We start from the raw sequence: 25513 nt of genomic DNA, 5'->3' as shown, positions 1-25513 counted from the left end.
CAATGTTAATATTAATTTAGGCCCATTCCTAAAGCATTATGAGTTCTCTCTACCACTCATTCCCACACTGTGACCACAAGTAGAATGAAGCAGAAAGCTAAACACAGCATAGGATTTTTAAGTCTTTCTCCACTATGTAGAGTAGTTAAGAGTTTGGAATTAAAGGATTTGGTGAATGACTAACCATCTTTTTTAAACGATCATTTTTGTGCTACTGATATCAAAAGCAACGTAACTTACCAGCTCTGCAATTCAGCAAAAGCTTGTTTCATTTTCTTAATGGAAGCATCCATCTCTTCTTTAACTACAACTCGATATCGTGCAAGAGACACTGTGCAGCGCTGGAGGTCTTTCACAGATTTTTCAATATTAGAACCTTGAAAAAACCCCAATAAAAAAAGGAGCACAGGTGACTTGAAAGCTGGATCTGAACACCTAAGCATGTAACGTAACAAATGTCACATGGACTAAGAATACTTCCTAAATGGCCACACTCCTCAACAAAAAACTAATGTTTTCATAGATTTTCTTTTTTTTAAGTAAGTATTGTAGACAAGATGGAGTAATAGGAATCGGATTTACCCTCCTGTCTTAAAAAACTTCAGACACACACAAAATATATGAAACAGTGGTTTTCAGACAATGAACAATAGGCAGAGTACTTCTCACCCACTACCCCCCCCCACCCCCCTGCGAAGAAAACAGACACAAAAGAAGTGAGGACTGTGACTGCCCCAACTTACTGCCATAAGAGAGTTTCCAGGCTGCAATGCAAGGAGGAGAAATCCGAAACTGAGCCTGGAAGTCTCCCTGAATTGAGGGGACAGAGTTGAGAATTCAGTGAGGCCAAGGTGGCTAGAATTCTCAGGGCAGAATACTGGAGAGGAGAAAGCTACACAAAAATGAAAAAAATTGTACAAAGACCTACAGAGGATTCTGAGGGCATGGGTGTGCAGAAACTACCCGATGTTTCGGGTAAAAGAACCACTGGAAAGCAGCAGGGGGAATAATCCTCAGAGCTTACCCAGACCAGGAATAGTTCATGTTCATACCAGCCAGAGTGGGGTACCAGGTAGAGTACTTAGAAGGGTATTGCCTCAGTAATTAGCTCTAGACTAAAGGTTGCTCTATTTCCATCTAACAAAGCTTAAAAAAAGCAAGCTTCAGATTGTTTCCAAGTAACAGTCCCAGAATAAATCACAAGAATACTTAAAGAAATACAAAAATATCTAGCAATCAACAAAGAGAAATTCACAATGTCTGGCATCCAATAAAAAATTACTAGAGGCAGAAAAATATGACTGATCCATAATGAAGAGAAAAATCAATGAATAGAAACAGGTGCAGAAATGACACAGATGTAGAATCAAGTAGGTAAGGACATCAAAAGAGCTAATGTAATCAGATACCATATGTTCAAGAAGGTAGAGGAAAAGCATAAGCACGTTAAGGAGAGACATGGAAGATATTTAAAAAGACCCCAACTGAACCTCTAGAGATGAAACAAAAAACCCAAAACACACAATGTCTGAGATGAAAACTACACTGGACTGGATTAACAGCAGATTAAAAACTATTAAAGAAAAAAAGATTAATAACTTTGAAGACGTCAATTTTAGAAACTATCCAAAATGAAATGAAACACAGAGAGAAAAAAACTAAAAGAAAACCTATGTCAGTAGGTACCAAATTTTCAAAACTCTCTAAATAACAGGATTTAGTAGAATACAATTCACCACGTAGACATTACAAAATTGATAAAGTTCTTTCTTGGCAGTACAGTTTGAAGCATTATGTGTGGGTAAGCCAACACTGGAGATAAAGATGAAATACATTTACCTACCCAACACATTTTAACCAGTTTCTGAGAGTTCTGTTAACCTTTTTATATTCACCAATGTCAAAATTATTACAACTGGTAGTTGGAATAACTGATCTAACAAATTTATAATGTGCCAAGATACAGATTTTCAATTTTTTATTTAAATCCTTCCTCACCTCAACTTGATTTCTTTAAAATCTACCTAAAAGCTTTCAAGCCCTGTGCCTTTAGTTTTGCTTGACTAAACAGTCTCAGACTTGCCTTTCTGCACCAAGTTGAGGACTATATTAGAAAGATGAAAAAGGAGAGCCTTGCTAATTAAATTTGGCTCATGTGGAATAAATAATTCAATAAAGAGCTACAGGTTACAAGTGTCTTTTACATTTCTCTGTTTCATTTGTTCAGGTGAGTGGACTGCCATGCTTAGATGTATGGCAGAAGGGCTATTATCTCAATCTGTTTAATTATTGGCTGATTATTTAAATAACTATTATAGTTTAAAAGAAAAGCAAATGGCTACCATCAGTCAATGCTAAGTAAAATGCTTAAGAGAAAATGACCTTGTTTAAAGCTATAGTCTTACAGGTATCAGTAAGAGCATGAAGTTGTGAAGAGAAATTAAAATATTTCTTCAAAGTGTCATTTCAGAGATGGCAGAGCTTTCTACTGTTGAGTCAACCAGGAGATAAAAGTGAAGGAAACAGCACAGAAATGTTGCAGTAAAGCAAATAAAACAAACAGGTTAATGTTAGCAGAAAAGTCATCCTGGCATCCTTGACTTTCGCTCACAAAAACGATCCCCATTATTGTAGCAAGACTGTACAGCATCTAAACTATATCAGACTCCAACTGTGTACACAAAACGGGGAAAGGGTGGGTAGACACTGCCTGGAAAACAGAAGAAGTATTACCTGCTGCCCATTCTGAAACCTTACCTATGAGAACAAAGATAATTTGCCCTCTTGAGCTAAAAACACAGATTTTCTTGTTTTCTCTCAAAGGAAGGCCTCTGACTTACCTAGCTTTTTGTTGGTGGAAGAGAGTGGAACACCTTCCATTCCTAGACTTGAAAGCTGAGGTCCTATGGCAGGTCTTGAGAGAGATTTGGCAGCATTTCTATTCTGTTGAGAATTCTGAGCAGGGTGCACAGTCAAAGACCTGGACTCAAAATCAGAGACACCATTCTCCAGCACAGATCCTGTCAAAGGAAGCGGCCAGTATATTAGAGCACAACTTAGGGGTCAATCAAGCAGTCTAAAATATACACAAAGAAAAAAGGTAAAAATGCGCCCAAACGATGCCTCTTTAAAGGTTGTGAACAGAATCAACTGACAAAATAGAACAAAGAGCAGAGTCAGTGAGGCTATGAGTATTATCTGGCTTAGCCCTAAAAGGCATCCTAACTGAAGGATAGGCTAGCTCATTCCCTGTACCTTGGTAACTTCCTTGTAGTTCTGGGCACAAGGAAGTGAAGAGAGTCAATATCACCACCTTTTGACAAGCTTCTGTAAGTTATGTCGAGGAAAAGAGTTTTACACTGTCCCAGGGAAAGAAGAGTTTTAAAAGCTTTAGGGAATAGAAAGGGCAAAGCGTTAGGAAATGAGAGGAAAGCTAGTTCAGAAAAAAATGAAAGCCATTGACTATCTTTGGTTTGTTTGAGGTGCTATGTTTTTCTCTAAGTCTTTGTGTGTGTGTGCATGTGAACTAATCAATAAAAGAACATCTGAAAAGTACAGCATAATTTTAAAATTGGCATTACATTTATAAAGCCAGCAGCAACAGAGCAAGTAGAACTGGATTAACAAACAAGTAATTAAAAAGCCTATCTTAAAAAATACATTCCCAATATCTTCCCAGCACTCATCAAAATGGTTAATGAAACAAAATATACAAGATACCTGAATTTACAAATAAAACTAATCTTAATTCTTTACTAAAAAACAAATGTGGGACTAAAAAAACCAACAGTCTACTTCTAATGAAAGCCATGGGATTACAGTTATGCTTATATATTCCTCATTGCGTTGGGTTTTAGAATAATAATATCAACATCAACTCATCATCATCATTTTCCTTAATAAGTGTGAAATTAAAAAAACACCTTAAGGTCATGTTCTGTAATCTCTAAGTACTACGGGATTATTAAATTAGAAGATTTCCATAAGGCTGATTTAGACTAAAATTAAAATATGAGACAATGGAACAAGAATTATATTTTTCTAGGCCTTTGATAATTACAAAATGTGACTCTTTCACATGAGAGGTAACAAAACTAAAAAGTACAAGACTAACTAGATTTAATTTATTGATTGGTTTCTCAACCAGGAAGCCCCTGTATTTTTCAATAGAATGGAACTTTTCAAAGCCCTGTTGTTAATGTACTCACCTGTTCTATCCAGCATATCTTGTGTGGCAGACTCAGGATCCTCCAATTCTCTGGCATCTATTGAAAGTGCCTCCATACCTTCACTGAGTGAGTCCACAGATTCAGTATCATTGATGGCACCGTTGACATGGTAACCATTAATACCACCTTTCTCTGAGGAAGGCGCAGACTGTTCCTCTTGAATGGAAACCAGTTTATTGGAGTCTGGGATACTGTTACTTGGTTCTGCTGCAGGTTTTGGTTTGCTTTTCTTCTTTTTGTTCTAATGGTTATTAAAGATTTGAAAAAAAGAAAAGAAAAAGAACACCCCCCCACAATCCAGAGAGGTAACTCCAGCTACCCAAAGGCAACCAATGTTACCAACTTCTCATTTGCTCTTCCAGAAACTGAACACATTTTTGTATATGTTCAAGTACTGACTAACATAACTATGTAAGATACTTTGGATAAACTCAGACACATAAAAATAAAATATTAAAGCATGGCAAAACCCACCATAAGAAAGATCAAAAGATAAATTTAAAAATGTGGAAAAAAATGTGTAATATATACAAAGAGCTAAATATAAAGAGAGAGCTCTAACAAAAAACAAACAAAACAATAACCCGACAGAAAAAGTGGTGTAGGATATAAACATGTGGAATGAAGTGAAACTTCAGTCTAATAAAGACAAATTAAATCTGCACTGCAGAGGATGCTGCCTCAGAAATCTGTCTCCCCACCTAGACAACAATTACACTGGCAGAATCTGTCTAACTATTTTGGAACTCTGGAGTCTATTGAAGGCTTATAATTTCCAGGAGAAGACTTGGATGGTAAATTGTGGTTAATTTCAGGCAATTTCAGTTCTGAGCTCAGTAGCAGATACTCACCCTCCCACCCCCAGCTAGGGAACAGGCAGCTGTGCACCTGTTCTTGGAACAGCTGGCACGTAGCTTGCTGAAGCGAGGGTAGTCAAAAAGGAACCCGTCCTTCAAATATCTGGGATCTGTGTTGTGATCACTGACTGCTGCTTTTGATTACAAAGGTAGAGACAAAGAGGTAGGCAACCACTGTTGCTGTACCTCCTCCCACTGTTGCAAGCCCCTCCCCCTCTGGCTGAAGTGACCTTCAGGGGAATTAAAGGGGTGGTCCCCTTCCTCCCCACTTCATTTTTCTTTATTCCCTTTTGGGAGCTGGACATCAAAGACTAGGACGTTCAAAAACAACTTCATATATAGAAAAAATTTCAAAGTAACCAATGCATGCCCAGGGAAAGGCTTAGAAAAGACCTGAGAAGACCTTAAGTTTACACCTTAGGCTGACCCTTGGTTCAGAGACAGCTTACAACAATTTAAAAATATAATAATAACAAAACCCAGCAAATCTGGAGAAAGGGGGAGAATCTGATTTCCAGAGTGATCAAATTATTACATTCAAATGTCTAGTTTTCAACAAAAAATCACAAGGCACACAAAGAAACAAGCAAGTGTGGCCAATAGAAAGGAAAAAAATAAATCAACAGGGCTTCCCTGGTGGCGCAGTGGTTGAGAGTCTGCCTGCCGATGCAGGGGACACGGGTTCGTGCCCCAGTCTGGGAAGATCCCACATGCCGCGGAGCGGCTGGGCCCGTGAGCCATGGCCGCTGAGCCTGCGCATCTGGAGCCTGTGCTCCGCAACGGGAGAGGCCACAACAGTGAGAGGCCCCTGTACCGCAAAAAAAATAAATAAATAAAATTAAAAAATAAATCAACAGAAACTTTCCCTAAAAAAGACCTGTTGGGAGATATATTAAAGAATTTATTTATTTTTTCATCCAAAGATTCACTTTAATTATGTAAACTTGGATTCGTAATATGTTCCTAAGCTAGCAGTTTCTGTAATGAGAATTTTTTTTTCCTCAAATGCCTAGTGCATTTTTTGTTTTGTTTTTAATTTAAAGAATTTAAAACAACAGTCTTAAAGATGCTCAGAGAAATAAAGGAAGATGTGGGAAAAGTCAAGAAAACAAAGTATGAACAAAATGGAAATATTAGAAAACCTAAAAAGAAATCAAAAGAGAAATTCTGGAGCTGAAGAGTATGATAACTTAAATTTTTAAAAAATCACTAAAGGGATTATTCAAAGGCAGAAGAAAGAATCAGGGAATTTGAAGATAGCACAATTGAAATTATTGAGTCTGAGGATGAGAAAGAAAAGACTGAAGAAAAGTGAAGAAAGCCTAAGGGACCTGTGGGGCTCTATCAAGCAAACCAACATAGCATCGTGTAAACTGGAGAAGGGGAGGAGGGAAAGGGAAGAATGTTTGAAGAAATAATGGCTGAAAACTTCTCATATCTGGTGAAAGACATGACTGTAAACATCCAAGAAGCTTAATGAACTCCAAGAGACAGTGAGACACATTGTAATCAAACTTTCAAAAGATAGAGAATCTTGGGCTTCCCTGGTGGCGCAGTGGTTGGGAGTCCGCCTGCCGATGCAGGGGACGCGGGTTCGTGCCCCGGTCTGGGAGGATCCCGCATGCCGCGGAGCGGCTGGGCCCGTGGGCCGTGGCCGCTGGGCCTGCGTGTCCGGAGCCTGTGCTCCGCGACGGGAAAGGCCGCAGCGGTGGGGGGCCCACGTACCGCAAAAAAAAAAAAAAAAAAAAAAAAAAAGATAGAGAATCTTGAAAGCAATAGAGAAGCTACTTGTCACACACAAGAGATCATCAGTGAGATTATGAGCAGATTTCTCATCAGAAACTTTGGAGGCAAGAAGGCAGATATAATCAAAGCGCTAAAAAAAAAACCACACCTGTCAACCCAGAATCCTGTATGTGGCAAAACTGTCTTTCAAAACTGAGGGGTAAATTAAGACATTCCCAGATAAACAAAAGCTTAGGGAGTTCATAACCACCAGACCTGCCCTGCTGGAAATGCTCAAGGGAGTCCTGTAATATGAAATGAAAGAACACTAGATGGTAATTTGAAGGCATATGGAGAAATAAAGAACTTGATAAAGGTAAAATACATGAGCAATTACAAAAGCTAGTATTATTGTAACAATGTTTTGTAACTGTACTTTTTGTTTTCTACATGATTTTAAAAGACTAATACATTAAAAAAAAACAACCAACTATCAGTTTAAAACCTAATATTACTGCAACTTTGGTTTGTAACTCCAGATCTTGTTCTCTACATAATTTAAGAGACTAATGCATTTAAAAGAATTATTAGTTTATATTTTTGGGCACACAATATACAAAGATGTAATTTTGTGACATCAACAACCAAAAAGGGTGGGGATGGAGCTGTAAAGGAGCAAAAATTTTGTATGTTATTGAAGTTAAGTTGGTATAAATTCAATTAGAGTGTTATAACTTTAGGATGTTAAATGGAGTCCCCATGGTAACCATAAAGAAAATAGCTACAGCTTATACACAAAAGGAAACGAGACAGGAATTTAACCACTTCACTACAAAAAATTGATTAAACACACAAAAATACAGTAATGTAGAAAATGAGGGACAAAAAATCTAAAATCATTGAAAACAAATAGCACAATGAAAGAAGTCCCTCCTTATCAGTCATACTTTAAATGCAAATGGATTAAACTCTATAATTGAAAGACTGAGAATGGCAGAATGGATAAAAACACACTATCTAACTATAGGCTGCCTACAAGAGACTCATTTTATATTCAAAATCACAAATAGATTGAAAGTGAAAGAATGGAAAAATATATTCCATGCAAATAGCAACCAAAAGAGAGCAGGGATGGCTGGACTAATATCAGACAAAAACAGACTTTAAATAAAAAAAGCTTACAAGAGACAAAGAAGGACATTACACATTAATAAAAAGTTCAATACAGAAAGAAGATTTAATAATTAGAAACATTTATGCACCTGACAGACCCAGACCATCAAAATATATGGAGCAGGGACTTCCCTGGTGGTCCAGTGGTAAAGAATCTGCCTTGCAATGCAGGGGACGCGGGTTCAATCCGTGGTCAGAGAACTAAGATCCCACATGCCAGGGGGCCACTAAGCCCATAAGCCACAAATACTGAGCCTGTGCGCCTCAACTAGAGAGCCTGCGTGCTGCAAACTACAGAACCCATGTGCTCTGGAACCCGCATGCCACAACTACAGAGCCCACCCACCCAGCCTGCATGCCACAACTAGAGAAGAGAAAACCCACACGCCACAACTAGAGAGAAGCCTGCGCGCCATAATGAAAGACCCTGCATGCCTCAACAAAGATCCCACGTGCCGCAACTAAGACCTGATGCAGCCAAAAATAAGTAAGCAAATAAATAAATAATAAATCTTAAAAAAATTATATATATGGAGCAAGAACTGACAGAATTGAAGGAAGAAATAGACAGTTCTACAATAATACTTGGAGACTTCAATACCCTACTCACAGTAATGGACAGAATAACTAGACAGAAGATAAGTAAAGAAATAAAGGATTTAAAGAATGCAACAGACCCAATAGATCTAACAGACATATACAGAACACTACCTAACAACAATAGAATACATATTCTTCGCAAGTGTACATGTGACATCTTCCAGGATAGATGATATGCTGGGGCACAAATGAAGTCTCAACAGATTTTAAAAGATAGGTATCATACAAAGTGTCTTCTCTGACCACAATGAGATAAATTTAGAAATCAATAACAGAAGGAAAACTTGAAAATCTACGATACAGTGAAAATTAAACAACACATTTTAAAACAATGACTGGATCAAAGAAGACATAACAAGGGCAATTAGAAAATACTTAGAGATAAGTGAAAATGAAAATACAATATACCAAAACTTACAAGCGGTGCTAAGGAAGAAATTTACAAATGCTTACATTAAAAACTAAGATCTCAAAAAAAAATCATAATAAAATAAAAAATAAACAACAACAAAAAAACTAAGATCTCAAATTAACAACCTAGCTTTACAACTTAAGGAACAAGGAAAAAAATAAATAAAAAGAACAAAGTAAACCCAAAGCTAGCAGAAGGAAGAAAATAATAAAGATTAGAGCAGAGATAAATGAAATAGAGAACAGAAAAGTAGAGAAAATCAATAAAAGCAAAAGCTGGTTCTTTGAAAAGATCAACAAAATTGACAAACATTTAGCTAGATGGACTAAGAAAAAAAGAGGAAGATTCAAATTATTAAAATAAGAAATGGAAGTGGGTACATTACTACCAATTCTATAGAAATAAAAAGGATTACAAGAAAATACTATGAACAATTGTACACCAACAAATTGTGTAACCTAGATGAAATGTTTAAATTCCTAGAAACACAAAACCTACCAATACTAAATCATGAAGAAATAGAAAATCTAACTAGTAAGGAGATTGAATCAGTAATCAAAAATTTCCTGACAAAGAAAAGCGCTGGACCCAATGGCTTCACTAGTGAATTCTACCAAACACTTACGCTTGTCAAACTTTAAAAAACAAAAACAAAACAAAACAAAAAACGGCTGAAGAGAAGGGAACATTATCTAACTCTTTCTATGAGGCCAGCATTACCCTGAGACTTAGCCAGACAAAGACACTACAAAGCAATATGCCTGGGCTTCCCTGGTGGCGCGGTGGTTGAGAGTCCGCCTGCCGATGTAGGGGACACGGGTTCGTGACCTGGTCTGGGAAGATCCCACATGCCGTGGAGTAGCTAGGCCCGTGAGCCATGGTCGCTGAGCCTGCACGTCTGGAGCCTGTGCTCCACAACGGGAGAGGCCACAACAGTGAGAGGCCTGCGTACCGCAAAAAAAAAAAAAAAAAAAAGCAATATCCCTTATGAACATTGATGCAAAAATTCTCAACAAAACAGTACCAAACCAAATTCAGCAGCATACTAAAAGGATTATACACCATGACCAAGTAGGATTTATTCCTTGAACACAAGAATGGTTCAACTTAAGGAAATCGATCAATGTAATACACCATATTAACAGAATAAAGGGGAAAAAAACCCACATGATCATCTTAATTGATACAGAAAAAATATGTGACAAAATTCAATACCTTCTCATGATAAAAACACTAAAAAATGGGGATTAGAAGAAAACTACTTCAACATAACAAAAGCCATATATGAAAACCCACAGTGAACAATGGTCAAAGACTAGAGCTTTTCCTCAAAGATCAGGAACAAGGTAAGAATGCCCACTTTTGCCACTTCTATTCCACACAGTACTGAAAGTTATAGCCAGGGCAATTAGGAAAGAAAAAGAAATAAAAGACATCTAAGAGGGAAAGGAAAAAGTAAAATATGTTTGCAGATGATATGATCTTATACGCAGAAAACGCTAAAGATTACACACACACACACACACAGACACACATACACAGTTAGAACAAATAGATAAATTCAGCAAAGCAGCAGGATACAAAGTCAACACACAAAAATCAGTTGTACTTCTGGGGACTTCCCTCGTGGTCCAGTGGTTAAGAATCTGCCTTCCAATGCAGGGGACATGGGTTCAACCCCTGGTCAAGAAACTAAGATCCTACATGCCGTGAGGCAGCTAAGCCTGCGCACTGCAACTACTGAGCCCACGCGCTCTGGAGCCCACGCACCACAACTAGAGAGAAGCCCGCACACCACAATGAAGAGCCTGCGCTCCGTGGTGAAAGATCCCATGTACTGCAACGAAGATCCCGCATGCCACAACTAAGACCCAATGCAGCCTAATAAATAAATGAATAAATAAATAAATAAATATTTAAAAATAAAAAAAATAAAAAAATAAAAATAAGAAGTGGGGGCGGGACCAAAGAATCAAAAAAAAATCAGTTGTACTTTGATACATGAACTAACAATCTAAAAAGTAAATTACAAAATAAATCAATTTACAATAGCATCAAAATGAATAAAATACTTAGGAATTAAGTTAACCCAAGGAAGTGAAAGACTTGTACAATGAAAACTATAAAACACTGTGGACAGAAATTAAAGAAGACATAAATAAATGGAAACACATTACATGTTCATGAACTGGAAGACTTAATATTAAAATGTCAATACTACCCAAAGTGATCTACAGATTCAGTGCAATCCATATCAAAATCCCAATGATATTTTTTGTAGAAATAGAAAAACCCATCTTAAAACTCATATGGAATCTCAAGGGACCAAAACAATCTTGAAAAAGAGGACCTAGAGATTATCATACTAAGTGAAGTCAGACAGAGAAGGACAAACATCATATGATATTTCTTATATGTGGAATCTAAAATAATGATACAAATGAACTTATTTACAAAACAGAAACAGACTCACAGACATAGAAAACAAACTTATGGTCACCAAAGGGGAAAGGTGTGGGGAGCAGGGAGGGATAAATCAGAAGTTTGGGCTTAAAATATATACACGACTATATATAAAATAGATAACCAACAAGGACAGGAAACTACACTCAATATCTTGTAATAACCTACAATTGAAAAGAATCTAAAAAAGTATATGTGTGTGTGTGTATAACTGAATCACTTTGCTATATGCCTGAAATTAACACAACACTGTAAATCAACTACATTTCAATAAAAATTTTTTAAGAAAAGAAAAAGAGGAACAAAACAGGAAGACTTACACAACTTGATTTCAAAACTTACTACAAAGCTACAATAATCAAAACAGTGTAGTACTGGCATAAAGACAGACATATAGGGACTTCCCTGGAGGTCCAGTGGTTAAGACTCTGCCCTTTCACTGCAGGGGGAGCGAGTTCGATCCCTGGTCAGAGAACTAAGATGCCACATGCCGCACAGCGTGGCCAAAAAACTTAAAAAAAGAAAAAAAAAAGACAAACATATAGACCAACGGAATAGAATAGACAGCCCAGAAATAAACTCTCACATATATGCCTAAATGATTTTTGACAAGGGTGCCAAAACCACTCAATGGGAAAATGACAGTCTTTTCAACAAATAATGCTGGGAAAACTGGAATGTCCACGTGTAAAAGAACAAAGTTGGACCTTTACCTAAAACATTACACAAAAATTAACTCAAAATGGATCAAACATTTAAATGTAAGACCTAAAACAATAAAACTGTTAGAAGAAAATGATGTAGGACAAAAGCTTCACAATACTGGATTTGGCAATGATTTCTTGGATATGACATCAAAGGCACAGTTAACAAAAGAAAAAAACAGACAAATTGGACTTCATGAGAAAAAAGGCAACATACAGAATGTGAGAAAATATTTGTAAATCATATATCTAAGGGATTAATATCCAGAATATATAAAGAACTCTTAAAACTCAACAACCACAACAACAAAAACCACCTGATTAAAAAATAGGCAAAGGACTTGAATAGACATTTCTCCAAAGAAGATATACAAATGGTCAAACTCATGAAAATGCTCCATGTCACTCATCATAAGGGAAATGAAAATCAAAACTACAATGAGATATCTCCTCATACTCATTAGAATGGCTATTATCAGAAAAAACAGAAAACAAGTGTTAGGCTGTTGGTAAACTGGGACTCTTGTGCGCTGCTGGTAGGTATATAAAATGGTACAGCTGCTGTGGTTCCTCAAAAAAATTAGAATTATCATATGATCCAACAATTCTGTTTTGGGTTATATACCCAAAAGACCTGAAAACAGGGTCTTGAAGACATATTTGTACATCCATTTATTCACAACAGCTAAAACATGGAAGCAACCCAAGTGTCCATTGATGGTTGAATGGATAAACAAAATATGATACATACATACAATGGAATATTATTCAGCCTTTAAAAGGAAGGAAATTCTCTAATATGCTACAACATGGATGAAACTTGAGAACATTATGCTAATTGAATAAGCTAGGCACAAAAAGACAATTACTGTATGATTTCACTTATATGAATTATCTAAAGTAGTCAAAATTATAGAGACAGAAAGTAGAGTGGTGGTTGCTAGGGGCAGAAGGGAGGTGGGAATGAGAGTTACTTTTTAATAAGTATAGAGTTTCAGTTTTATAAAATGAAAGGAGTTCTGGAGATGAATATTTGAAAGATGCTAAGAGTAGATCTTAAGAGTTCTCATCATGACAAAAAAATTTTTTTTGATACCATTATGGTGCTGAATGTTAACTAGACTTATTGTGGTGATCATTTCACAATACATATAAATAGTGAATCATTATACTGTACACCTCAAACTAATATAATGTTATGTGTCAATTATACCTCGCTTTTTTTTTTTTTTTTTTTTTGCGGTACGCGGGCCTCTCACTGTTGCGGCCTCTCCCGTTGCGGAGCACAGGGTCCGGATGCGCAGGCTCAGCAGCCATGGCTCACGGGTCCAGCCTCTCCGTGGCAATGTGGGGTCTTCCCGGACCGGGGCACGAACTCGTGTCCCCTGCATCGGCAGGCGGACTCTCAACCACTGCGCCACCAGGGAAGCCCCCTCAATTTTTCTTAAATTAATTTTTATTGGAGTATAGTTGATTTACAAAGTTGTGTTCGTTTCTGCTGTACAGCAAAGTTAATCAGTTATACATATACATATGTCCACTCATTTTTAGATTCTATTGCCATATAGGTCATTACAGAGTATTGAGTAGAGTTCCCTGTGCTATACAGTAGGTTCTTATTAGTTATCTATTTTATATATAGTAGTGTGTATATGTCAATCCGGTATGTTACCTCAATTTTTTTAAAAAAAGAAGTAAAATATAAACCCTTCGTTGGCATATTAGTCCAGATATTAACTTAGAATAAAAGCCAAAAACAAAAACAAAAAAGAAAAGGAGAGAGAGAGATCTGGAATGGTTAAGATGGTAAATTTTATGTGTATTTTACCACAGTAAAAAAACATTTGGAAAAAAACTGCACTATAATATCATTTTTCAGCTACTGGATTAGCAAAGTTCAAAATGTTTCGTAACACTGTAGGGTTGGAGGGAATAAAGAAACAGGCATTTTCATATATCACTTGTGGGAGTGCAAAGTGGTACTCTCTCTATAGCAATCTGGTAATACTTATCAAAATTACAAATACATATACACTTTGACCCAGCAATTCCACTTCTAGGAGTTTATCCTAGGTGATACTAACACGTGCAAAATGATATATGTACAAGGTTATTCACTGAAGTATTGTTAATAATAGCAAAGGGTTGCAAACAACCCGAATGTTGATCAATAAAGGAAGGGTTAAGTAAGTTATGGTACATCTAAACAATAGGATGAGTACACATTCATAAAAAAACCACGAAAGCTCTTTATATATTGACATGGAATAAGCTCCAAGATATATTACATGAAAAAGGAGCAAGCAAAGAGGAGAATATATATTCATATTTGCTTATATATATGTATAAAATATCCCATAAGATACATAAGAAATTGATAATACAGTTTGCCTCTGGTGTGTGGAACCAAATGGCTGAGAACTAGCCCCAGGGATAAAGATGTTTCAGTATATTCACTTTTATAGCTTTGAATTTTGAGCCACATGAATATATTACCTATGCAAATACTAAAATTAAAACAAAAATCCTTTACCTTTTATTTTGTCAAACCACAGCTCTACTAGAAATACTTAATTCTATTTCTAAGGCTAGACTGACATGACTGAATTAATTTTACCCTAAACCCCTTTCATGGCCCTAACAGGAATACTAATGTAACGCTAGATATAATTTTTTCCTCTCCACAGCTCTCATCTCTCTTTCTCTTAAATACTTTCTCCCATGTGAACTGGCTAAGTTTTCATATCACTGTCCTATATATATAATACCTGTCCGAGTAACTGTTCATGGTCACATCCTATTGAACTAATCCCAGCAGTTAACTGAACTAGATTTGGGCGTTTGGGACTGCCAAACTGAAGCCATTTTTCTTTCTCCAAATTTTAAGAAATTTATGTCTCCAACACATACTTTTCCAGCTTCATGCATATCTCACATCACTAATAACCTATTATCCTGGGCCAATAAATTAGTAAGCTGCTGTTCTCCAGAACACACACTCACGTTAGGTGAAAGCAATGGGAAGAAGTTAAGCAAATACTCAAAGCTACAGGTATGGAGAGCTTCAGGGGAATCTGTAGTAGTATTAAGTTCTTCTTAGAAAAAATTCCCAAGGGTCATTGGGGTCAGGCCTGGTTTAATCAATACTTAACAGAACTCCTAATGAAGTGATGTGGAGTCATCAAGAAAGTATTCCAGTACTCCAGCACTAACCTAATACAGACCCTAAAGAGATTTCATAGAGATACTTGATTGAAATTCACACTTCGAGCACTTCCTAAAGGAACCAGATTTAGAGTAAAGAGCTATGGGAAGCATTCTGAGGCCAGCTAGTATCCTTTGGGGAAAGCACTTTGGTTTTAAGTGGATAAGGAGAACTAATATGTTAGACACTGTATTAAGTACTTGCATTTGTTCATATTATTTTCCTATTTTAGAGATAAGCAAAATAAGGCACACTAAGGTTAAACAATATTCCCAGGAAATAAAGCCAGTAAGTAGTGAAAAAGGATATAAATCCAGTTTTGACTGACTCCACGGCCCAAGTGCCTCCTACCTCCCTGAATTGGACCATCAGACCCCTCTGCATAGCTAATAGTAGCAAAGCCCCTCTTTAGGCTTTAAGCCAAAGCTCATTAGTATCAGAGACCACAACACAAGTGGTCTGACCTAAGAATCTGAACTATTTTAACTGACCTGTGATATGAATTATGTTGAAAACCGCTGGACTAGATCACTTTCTCTAGAGGACCTCTGCTTTCCTTGACATGCTCTCTAGTTTCACCCCTGCCTAATATTAATAATATTAATACCCTCCGCAATTGCACCATGGCAGAGTCATTCTGCTTCCTGCCCAAAATCACGTGGAGGAGATTGTGTGGTATTCTATGTACATAGCTGTGTTTCAGTGTCATAGAAGAAAACTTTTCTTAACCAGGTAAGCTGAAGATGCATATGTAAATCTTCCAAATATTTTGGCAGAGCTTAAATTTTTTTATAATACAAATATTGATATCACACTTCTAAATTTAATTCATTTTTACCTTTTTCTTGCCTGTTACTGTCCATTCTTTGAGTACTTCACTGGCACTACCTGTAAGAGAAACCAATTACATATTTCTTCTCCTACCACATGCATGCTCAAGCAGGAATTAGTGTCCCCGAATTTTGTAACTGCTGGAAAATCTCCAAAGTTCCCAATAGGAAAAGTTAAGGTTCAAGTCTCCAAGCTAATGTAATGAGATAAACATATCATGCTTACCTTTTAGAATACCTGCCCATTTAGATTCCCCTTCTCCATTCAATTTCCTCAGTAAGTTCTTCCAAGAAGAGACTAATGTAGCCTGACCATTTTAAAGATTCTTTTATTTATATATCTTTGACCGAATACAAAGATGACTGGTTTCAGCCCAAGTACGGTATCCTCTCTCCTCCAGAAGATTACACACCACCTTAGCTACACTGTTTCAGAGAGAACTGTATACTACCCTAGACCCAAATACTAACATTATAAAGAAAACAGATGAAGACGAAGAAAAACCTTACAGTATTTGGACATGTTTATTCTATACTGGTAACTTCAGAAAAAGAGAAACAGGGAGACCTATTCTGATGTCGCTGTCACTGTTCCATGATGCGATAGCTTTAGGCAGTTTTTCCCAAACAAGTTATGTGGAAAGAATTTTGTAAAACACTCCTCAACTCTATAAATCAGAAGGCTTGGCTAAGCCTACCATTTTTTGTATGGTAGATAAGGATACTCAAACCCGTATATTTGAATCACTTGCCAGAGCCAGACTAAATGGTACTGGAGCCCTGAATCTGCCATCTGTGGCTGAGCTACTGGACCACTACTTTGTCATTGTTTCTTAAATTCTTATTACACCCAACTCCAATCAAGTCCCTTATACCACTGGCCACCTAATTTCTTCTTAACTACCATTAGAGAAGGTTCTGAATAAAATGATGGAGTCTTCTCAGCTTGTCTCTTATTCCAGGTATTATATAGCTTATGAACGAATTACTTCTAGGGCTGAAATAGGGAGCTTTAAGAGATATCTTTAAAAATGGCATGGAATGTTATGTTATCATGGCGTCTGCTATATCATCTATGAAACACCAGATTGCCGAATGAATGTTATAGAATGCTGAAGCAACTTCTATTTGAACAAATACAAACTTATAAAAATATTGAGCTAGGATTACCTTCCATGAATGCTTGTACTGTTTTGTCCACACAATTATCAAAGTGCTGCAAAACCAGGATAATTTCATTGTTACTCTTATTGGGAACTATTGCACGTACTGCATTTATCTGGAAAAGAAGACAAGTTCATTTAATTCTAATATCAGTAGGTCAGTTGGAAACTGAGATCTCATACAGAGAATAACAGAAAGGGTACCATTTCATTTTTAACAAGATATATCACTCTTTAGTGTCAGTGTGAGTACATACAACCAACTCACTGGGAATGATTAATAGATGAGTGATAACAGTACATAAAAATTAATTTCAAAACTTAGAAAAGCAGAACGTTTCTAGAAACAGATTTGTGCCAGGGGATTTCACTGGTGGCACAGTGGTTAAGACACCACGCTCCCAATGCAGGGGGCACAGGTTCGATCCCTGGTCAGGGAACTAGATCCCACATGCTTGCTGCAACTAAGAGTTCGCATGTCACAACTAAGGAGACCGCATGCCGCAACTAAGACCCAGTGCAACCTAATTAATTAATTAAAAAAGATTTGTGCCAGATTTTGTTTCAAGAAAGGGTGGTTTAATTTAGGTATCAGGTATTAATTTAGCATCAACATTTCCTCATTTTTAGCAAACTACAGAGAAAGGTGGGAAGTTTAACGAACCACCAACAATAACAGATTTTTTTTTTTTTTTTTTGCAGTACGCGGGCCTCTCACTGTTGTGGCCTCTCCCATTGCGGAGCACAGGCTCCGGACGCGCGGGCTCAGCGGCCATGGCTCACGGGCCTAGCTGCTCCGCGGCACGTGGGATCCTCCCGGACCGGGGCACAAACCCGTGTCGCCTGCATAGGCAGGCGGACTCTCAACCACTGCGCCACCAGGGAAGCCCAACAATAACAGATTTTTGTATAGCATTTTTCAAAACGTTTACTTCATATCATTTAATTGTATAATAATGCTTAAAGATAATTTAAATTACTATAAACTGTTTCAGGTATATAAAACATAATGAACACTCACTATATGACAGCCAGTTTAATAAAATAAAATATATGCAACTGAAGTGCCCATGAAGTCTCTCCTAAACCCCATTTCCCTCCTCTCCACAGAGATCTCTACCTTGAACTTGGTGTTATTTTGATACATGTTTTTGTACTTTTATGATGTATGTATGTATCCACAGGTAATCCATATTACTGTTTTGCATTACATAAATATTATATCGTACATGTCTATATTCAATTTGCTTTTTCATGTAACAATTTTTTTAGATTTATTTTTCATGTTGATAAATGCATCTTATTCATTTATTTTAACTGCTACATAGCATTTCCATTGTATGAATATAGCCAATTTATTCATTCTCCTGTTGATGGACATTTACGTTCTTTCCAGTGTTTGGTTAGTATGAAAAATGTTATAATAAATATTCCTATGCTTATGCTTACTTGCTGAATACTCAGTGCCTATGACAATGTTTAGCAAATTGTTAGTTAAAAAAAACAAAAAACAAAAGGGTCTTCTGTGAACAGTGAGAGGATGCCTCTATTGTATATAACCACTAGTAGAATTCCTGAACAGTGGGGCATCTACAATTTCATTAGAAATGCCAAATTTCCCTTTAAAACAGGGAATTCCAATTTTGTCAGTTATTCCTAAGGTATTTTAAGCTATTTTATATCTTTTGAGATTAAAAATACTTTATAATAATTGCATATTCTGTTTTCATTTTTGTATATCGATCTTATATCCAGCTATTTTGATGACTTCATTATCCCTAATAATTTGTTGCTTTCTTGGTTCTTCTATGTAGACAACAGTATTGTCTATAAATAACGGCAGTTTTTTTTTCTTCCTTTCTAATCCTTATAATTTTCATTTCTTATCTTACTGCACAATGTGAAATTGGTTATTTTTTCAAGAAGACCTGATTCTTTTTGGTAGAAAGTGGTAGTTAGAAACCAAGATCTAAGAGCTAGGTGTGTTTATTGCTACCAGGGAGTCATTATTTCTAGGTCCTTTCAGTGGATAGAGCTAGGAAATTTTGTTTCTTACAACATAAGTTCATATATAATAATAAAAGTTCAAATATAGTATTAAAAGGTTTGGGTTGTTTTGTTTTTTTTTGCGTGCCATGTGGCTTGCAGGATCTTAGTTCCCCGACCAGGGATCAAACCCAGGGCCTCTGCAATGAAAGCACAGAGTCCTAACCACTGGACCGCCAGGGAATTCCCCATCTATGCATTTAAAATGATGTATGTTATTTTTCATTCTGTATTTGTAAGCATTGTATATTAGAAACGTTTTCAGGGTATCTAGTCAGCCATACTGCTTGAAAAGGAAGTCCTTTTATAGACGAAGAGAAGTAAAGTATCTTGTTCAAGTAATTAGCAGAATCTGTATTAGAACCTAAGTCTTTCTTAGTACACTTGTTTTCATATCATTCTATACTTTTTTTGTTTCAGGCTTAATTGAACAATGATAAGGTTTAAAACCACACAAATGGGAAGGTATATAACCTATAATACAAAGAGGGCAAATTTGTAATATACATTTTTGAAATGAGCAAAAAACTTAGCACTGATCACTAGAAAATGGGCTTCAGGCAAAAATAACAGATTCAATGATAAAGGTAAAATTCTGATAACTTAAAATGTGAAAGTGTTTATATTACTGAACCAATATATATCTATGACTCCATAATCAACAATATACTTTTTACATAAGACAGAGAACACACATAAAGCTTTTTTTTTAGATGTTTTTCTCAGTATAGCTCATTAAGGGTTATATTACTAAAAACAACCTTTTCTTCCAAAGGTATATTACTTAGAAAATTTATTTCTCTTCTTGCTCTAAAGTCTCCTGGACTTAAAAATCCTCTTCAAGTGAAAGGGTAGATCCTGGGACTTCCCTGGTGGTCCAGTGGTTAAGACACCATGCTCCCAATGCAGGGGGCCCGGGTTCGATCCCTGGGCAGGGAACTAGATCCCACATGCATGCCGCAACTAAGAGTCTGCATCCCACAACTAAGGGTCCGCATGCTGCAACTAAAAGACCCCACGTGCCGCAACGAAGATCCCACGTGCTGCAACTAAGACCCGGCATGGCCAAATAAATAAAAATCAAAAAATAAAAATTGGGTTGTCTTAAAAAAAAAAAAAAGGGAAGATCCTACTCAGATTGTTCTTTAAAGAATGTTGCTAGGGTTTCCCTGGTGGCGCAGTGGTTGAGAGTCCGCCCGCCGATGCAGGGAACACGGGTTCGTGCCCCGGTCTGGGAAGATCCCACATGCTGCAGAGCGGCTGGGCCCGTGAGCCATGGCCGCTGAGCCTGCGCGTCTGGAGCCTGCGAGTCCGGAGCCTGTGCTCCGCAACGGGAGAGGCCACAACAGTGAGAGGCCCGCGTACCGCAAAAAAAAAAAAAAAAAAAAAAAAATGTTGCTAAATGAGATACACACTTAGCCATATAAATATTGTTATAATATTAATTAATATTAAGATGTCTTCAAGAGAATTTAGAATAAATATATGTATATGTATACATGCAAAGCAAATTGCACGTATAGGCTCTGATTCCTCAAAACCTTCATGGTGGTTACTCTCTGATATACAGTGGCATTCATACAGTTTCGTTCTTAAAATTTCACTTTCTTAATGAGTTTGTATAGCCATTGATTTTATTAGTATCTAAATTTTAACAAAACATTCAAGTTTCTTATCCATAGTAACTAGTCATACCTTCTCTTTCATGTTCTCAAAAACTCCTCCCTGGGCCAGTACAGTATTGGACTGCAAATCAAAAATGAATCCTGATGAATCTGAAACAATGAGAAGGAAAAAATGTATTCAACATGGTCCAAAGCTAACACATAATCCATCCCGTAAAATGGAAGGGCCAATACTAGCTGCTTTTCTCCCATAGACAGCTAACAAGAAGTTAGTTGTTATTTTGCAAATTCTATTATATAGATAACTGATAACTACATTTGCATTAAAATTATAAAATTAATTTTATTTTAATAGAAACTGTCACAGCTTGAGAAGAACACTAAGTACATCACCTATATTAGACTGTCCAGTAATCCTTGGTATCTTTGTTAACTATCTTATGTTAATTTAAAAGACCCTCTAAAGTAAAGTAGCTAGTAAAGTAAATAGCTCCTCAAGGTAAAGTTTAATACTAACAAATATGAAAATGTGAGAATGAGAGCTTCTGTGGCATTAATAATAACAACACATAAAAGTACTTTCCATCTTCCAGACTGCAACACACACACACCATGTTCTTAGACTATGAACTCCATGAACACATTTGTTTGTGTTCCCAATATAGTACTTGATAAAGCAATGTACTTGAGTTTACATTACCAGCACAAATGGGAAAACTTAGTTCAATGTAAGTAATTACAGAAAAGAGTTTGGCTTCCCTGCACTTATAAAGAAAAGGCTATCTATGAATTTAATCAGTTTCTTTACCCGTGACTATATGATCAACAAATTACCTCAGCTTTAACACTTGACAACTTTGTTTTAATCTAATGAGATGCGATCCTAGGACATGGTTAGAGTGCTTCTCAAATTCTGATGTGTATATTTAACATTTGGGGAAATCTCCAGTTAAAATGCAGGTTCTGATTCAGGAGTCTGGCGTGTGGCCTGAGGTTTTTACTCCCAAGAGGTATCAACATTGCAGATCCGTGCACCATACTTGGGAGTAGCTTGGGGGTTAGAATTTCAACAAAGCAAGTAAAAGGGGAGATTTTGAGAAAAGGGGTTGCTGTGGTCTGAATGTTTGTGTTCTCCCCTCCAAATTCATATATGAAATCCTACAGTGATGGTATTAGGAGGTGAGGCCTTTGGAGAGTGGAGTCCTCATGAATGGGATTAGTGCTCTTTTTTTTTTTTTTAATTTTATTTACTTATGTGGCTGCGGTGGGCTCTTCCTTGCGGAGTGCGGGCTCCAGAGTGTGAGGGCTCAGTAGTTGTGGCGCGTGGGCTTAGCTGCCCCACGGCATGTGGGATCTTACTTCTCTGACCAGGGTTTGAACCTGCGTCCCCTGCATTGGAAAGCGGATTCTTAACCACTGGACTACCAGGGAAGTCCCAGGATAAGTGCTCTTATAAAAAAGATTCTACAGAGTTCTCTAGCCCCTGCCACCATGTGAGGACACAATGAGAAGTCTGAAACCCAGAAGAAGGCACTCACCAGACCATGGTGGCACTCTAATCTCAGATTTCCAGCCTCTAGAACTGTGAGAAGTAAATTTCTGTTGTTTATAAGCTACCCAGTCTGTGGTACTTTGTTACAGCAGTCTGAACGGAATAAGATGGGGGTATAAAAAATACAGTAATATACTAGTGCGCTTTCCAAATTCTTTCACTATTATTTCAGATTTTAAAAAAAATTTTTTTAACATCTTTATTGGAGTACAATTGCTTTACAATGGTGTGTTAGTTTCTGCTTTATAACAAAGTGAATCATCAATACATATACATATATCCCCATATCCCTTCCCTCTTGTGTCTCCCTCCCTCCCTTCCTATCCCACCCCTCTAGGTGTTCAGAAAGCACCGAGCTGATCTCCCTGTGCTATGGGGCTGCTTCCCACTAGCTATTGGTTCTACATTTGGTAGTGTATATAGGTACATGCCACGCTCTCACTTTGTCCCAGTTAATTAAAGCCTCTTTTACAGCTCAATTGTTATCCTGTGTTTTAAAATACCTCCTAGTTGCCGTGGAAGACTGATAATTATAAGTTAGAATGATAACAATATTTTGGTACTAAAAGTGGAACAGAGGATATGAATAGAGCCAATGTCATTCAAAGAGAAACTATGTTTGCCAATTACCATTGAACTGTGAATTAAGTTAGATTTAACCTCTGTAATATTGGCAGTATCATGATTGTTCCCTGAATGAAAAATCAGGTCACATTTACACAAACTCAGTATTTAAAGCCTGAGTTTTCCAGATGACGACATAATATGGTTAACTCCCAATTATCTTTATTAATTGAAAAGAGACACAGTACAGATAAAAATCTTATATAGCCAAAATACTACTACCCAGCAACCTTCTCAGAATTGCTTTAGGTTATCCAGATGATATAACCTGACAGTTGTAAGTACAGATGACCCTTGAACAACATGGGTTTGAACCGCCTGGGGCTACTTACACACAGATTTTTTTCAACAGGAAATACTACAGTACTACACAATCTGCGGTTGGTTGGATCCATAGATGCAGAACTGTGGACACTGAGGCCCAATTGTAAGGATTTTCCACTGCACTCGTGGGTCAGCACCCCTAACCCCCATGTTGTTCAAGGGTCAACTGTACTCTCTCCCAAAGCCACATTAATGAGCACTGAGATGATACAAAGGACATCAGTAATCTTACTAAGGAATCAAACCACCAACCTCTTTTAGGGAAAAGAGGGGATACTTAAGGTAAAATAGCATTTTGGAATCTATATTTAAATGAACTATTCGTATTTCTAATTTCTACATCATCTAACACTTTTTATTTTTTTTTTTTTTCCTTTAACAACATGCTAGATGAAACCAAGTGCAAGGAAAACAAAGGGTAGTTCTGCAATCACCTTCAGTTACTGCCCCCTCAAATTAGCATAAGTATTATTAGGGTTTATTTGGCATACCAGTTAGGATAATGATTAAAAATACATAAAGCATAAGAACCTAGGGGCAGGACAGGAAAAAAGACACAGACGTAGAGAATGGACTTGAGGACATGGGGAGGGGGAAGGGTAAGCTGGGGCGAAGTGAGAGTGGCATGGACATATATACGCGACCAAATGTAAAACAGATAGCTAGTGGGAAGCAGCCACATAGCACAGGGAGATCAGCTCGGTGCTTTGTGACCACCTAGAGGGGTAGGATAGGGAGGGTGGGAGGGAGACGCAAGAGGGAGGAGATATGAGGATATATATATATATGTATAGCTGATTCACTTTGTTATAAAGCAGAAACTAACACACCATTGTAAAGCAATTATACTCCAATTAAAGATGTTAAAAAAAATACATAAAGCAGCTGTTTCAGTCAGGATCCCAGCAGGAAACAAACAGCACACTTAGACTGGGAAATCTGAAGAGAGTTTAATGAAGGGACTATTTTCGAAGGTGCTGGTAGGGAGTAGGGAAACCACAAGATAGAGCACAGTACTCCTTGGCTAATAATAGCAACGTATATTGCTACTGGAGGTTTTAAAGAAGGTAAGGAGGGAGCAATTACTGGAACCCAGAGAGAACAGGCTCTTTCATCTTTGTTTCATCTGGTGTGGAGACAGCCACAGGATAATAGTCCTTTAGTCAAAGGACACAGTAAGCCCACAGTGACCCCTCAGGGAAAGATTGGGGGAACAGATACTCCTACCTCACTCTCCTCCTTGCCTCTGGTCTCCTGTCTACGCTGCCCAATAGCCAAACTCAACCAGAAGCCCAAGGGCAAGAAACCTGTAGTCTGAACTGTAGTCTGTACAAGTCAGCCTCCCAGGGCACAAATGCCCATTTTGTATTTATATTCTAAATCATGAGTTCGCCAAAAAGGGCAGCAATAATTTAACATCTTAACTTGTCTATTCACCAGCTAATATTGCCTCTTTTTACTTAAACCAACAACTCAAGTAGATTCAAAACCCTGCTTCAATGAACTGGAGCTTAAGTGCCTCTCAACATGACAGGGAAAGTCATTTTTAATTCCCACCAACAACATTTAGTGATTTAACAATTCTCTTATTTTTTCATGCAAAGAAAGCCTAAGATTTACTTAATTCCATTGGTAGGAAATAAGGCAGGGTCTCATCCTTTTATAACTACTCTATGATAGAAGGTCATGTATATTCTATCAGAAATAAATTTTTAAAGAAAAAAAAAATGAAGTTAGGGCTCCCCTGGTGGCGCAGTGGTTGAGAGTCCGCCTGCCGATGCGGGGGACATGGGTTCGTGCCCCGGTCCGGGAAGATCCCACACGCCACGGGGCGGCTGGGCCTGTGAGGCATGGCCGCTGAGCCTGCGCGGCTGGAGCCTGTGCTCCGCAACGGGAGAGGCCACAGCAGTGAGAGGCCCACGTACAGCAAAAAAAAAAAAAAAAAAAATGAAGTTAAATACTATACTCTGGCAAGATTCAT

The 25513-nt window shown here is 37.4% G+C and overlaps 1 protein-coding gene across 4 annotated transcripts in view; it reads right to left on the bottom strand.

Moving 5' to 3' along the window:
• SPATS2 (spermatogenesis associated serine rich 2) overlaps positions 1-25513 on the bottom strand; it is a 151121-nt gene that overhangs the window by 20860 nt on the left and 104748 nt on the right. For all 4 annotated transcript variants that reach the window (XM_082850567.1, XM_082850565.1, XM_082850566.1 and 1 more), the window contains 6 exons: positions 21103-21182; positions 17369-17477; positions 16207-16256; positions 4209-4470; positions 2841-3020; positions 241-376 (listed from right to left, as the gene is read on the bottom strand). In XM_082850567.1, the coding sequence (XP_082706693.1) occupies positions 241-376; positions 2841-3020; positions 4209-4470; positions 16207-16256; positions 17369-17477; positions 21103-21182 (817 nt within the window). The remainder of the gene's footprint in view (positions 1-240; positions 377-2840; positions 3021-4208; positions 4471-16206; positions 16257-17368; positions 17478-21102; positions 21183-25513) is intronic.

This window comes from Leucopleurus acutus (assembly GCF_964270905.1).
Source record: "Leucopleurus acutus genome assembly, chromosome: 11".
NCBI lineage: Eukaryota > Metazoa > Chordata > Mammalia > Artiodactyla > Delphinidae > Leucopleurus > Leucopleurus acutus.
Note: the sequence above shows the minus strand (reverse complement) of the source record. Positions and strands in the feature narration are given on the sequence as shown.